This window comes from Sphaeroforma arctica (genome assembly GCF_001186125.1).
Source record: "Sphaeroforma arctica JP610 unplaced genomic scaffold supercont1.45, whole genome shotgun sequence".
Classification (NCBI taxonomy): Eukaryota; class Ichthyosporea; order Ichthyophonida; genus Sphaeroforma; species Sphaeroforma arctica.
This window is the reverse complement of record NW_014040513.1, coordinates 180,506-181,949: the sequence shown is the minus strand read 5'-3', so window position 1 is coordinate 181,949 and position 1,444 is coordinate 180,506. Positions and strand designations below refer to the sequence as shown.

Below are 1,444 nucleotides of genomic sequence, written 5' to 3'. Positions count from 1 at the left end.
TGCACACACACACACACATATATATATATATAACACATGCATATAGAATATGTATACATTATATATATATATATATATCGATATATAATATATATACAATATTCATACATATATATATACATATATATGTAATATAATATATATATATATATAACATATATGAGACTGTATTGTCATTCTCACGTACTCCTGTCATATAGTGACCGCAATAGAAGGCAAGATCCGAGGCAGAATTATTTGCGGGTGGATGCACACAAGGAAATCAAAATAAAGTATTGTTTGCACGAGTTATTCTACAATATATTCAAGCTTCTTCTCACATCAAGGTGAATTCCCGAAAAGATGAAGAGCGCAACGATATTCTTCCATATAGCTCCCGTGTTGTGCACTCCACGATAGCCTTGATAACCCCTATAGCACGTAGGACTACCTAATATTGACCATTCATTGCCGAGTGCGACGTACACGAACTAAATCTTACATGATCTTTGTTTTTACCCTCGATGTATGCATACACATATCAACCAACGTATTTAAATTTTATATATGCCCAGCTATAGCTCTGCTCGCCTCTGAAGGTACTCTTCTGGTAATAATATCTTAGCTTAGGCAACCTGCATAGAAACTGTAAAGATCCATCCTAATTTCACCGAATTCGTGAATGTGACTTTATATATATATCAACTGATGTGTAGAACCCTTTTTTACGAACAACTATATATGAACTAAAGTTATGTTTACCCTATTTCTGCAAGCCTTCCACCGAGAACTTCTGCTTCCCATCCCACTTGGATGCGCCTGATATAGCCGCTTTGGTCACCTCTACAGGCTGACTGCTCTTCTGGTTATAATACCTTCGTTTTGGCAACCTGCACAGAAACTGCAGTGATCCATCCCAATCTCTCCATCTTTGTGTTTTAGCCGCCGTAGATAAATCAGGTGCCTCGAATCCATTCCCATTTAACGCAGCGAATTCCTCTGTTTTACACAGATTCAGCACCATTTGCCGATTATTCTTAGGCCCCTTCAAAGGCTCTCCTTTGCGCTGGCTGGCCGCAATCGCTGCTAATTCAGCATCATGCCTCGACGCATACAGCTCGATTAGCTTACACATGTCGGCGTCTGTGTAGAATGCTGTGTCCTCTTGTATCGCACACTTGAACCAGAATAAGGTGTCACATCTGCGTTGTTCGAGTTTCCCTTGCTTTACTTTTGTTACAATAAGATTCTCTTTGCGTAGCATCGCGCGTGACTGTCTTTTGGCTTCTCGAGATGCCGGGTGTAGGGTTTTAAGCTTCTTTTGTACCACCTTCTTGGTGACTTTTAGTTGTTTAACCATTGTGCCTAGATATAGAGAAAATCTTGACCTGTGTTTTGTGTACCACGATGTTCGTGTGGAAGCATCGCCACTCGACTATTTACCTTGACAGCAGGATAATATTAT

The 1,444-nt window shown here is 39.6% G+C and overlaps 1 protein-coding gene across 1 annotated transcript; it reads right to left on the bottom strand.

Annotated features, from left to right (window-relative positions):
- Positions 1–499: 499 nt before the first annotated feature.
- Positions 500–1,444, bottom strand: SARC_01187 (hypothetical protein). Its single transcript, XM_014305108.1, has one exon. The coding sequence runs from the start codon at positions 1,337–1,339 to the stop codon at positions 743–745; it is 597 nt and encodes a 198-aa protein (XP_014160583.1). The 5' UTR covers positions 1,340–1,444; the 3' UTR covers positions 500–742.

What these genes read in the sequence shown, in the direction of transcription:
- SARC_01187 (XM_014305108.1), bottom strand. Translation starts at nt 1,339, where the DNA reads ATGGTTAAACAACTAAAAGTCACCAAGAAGGTGGTACAAAAGAAGCTT.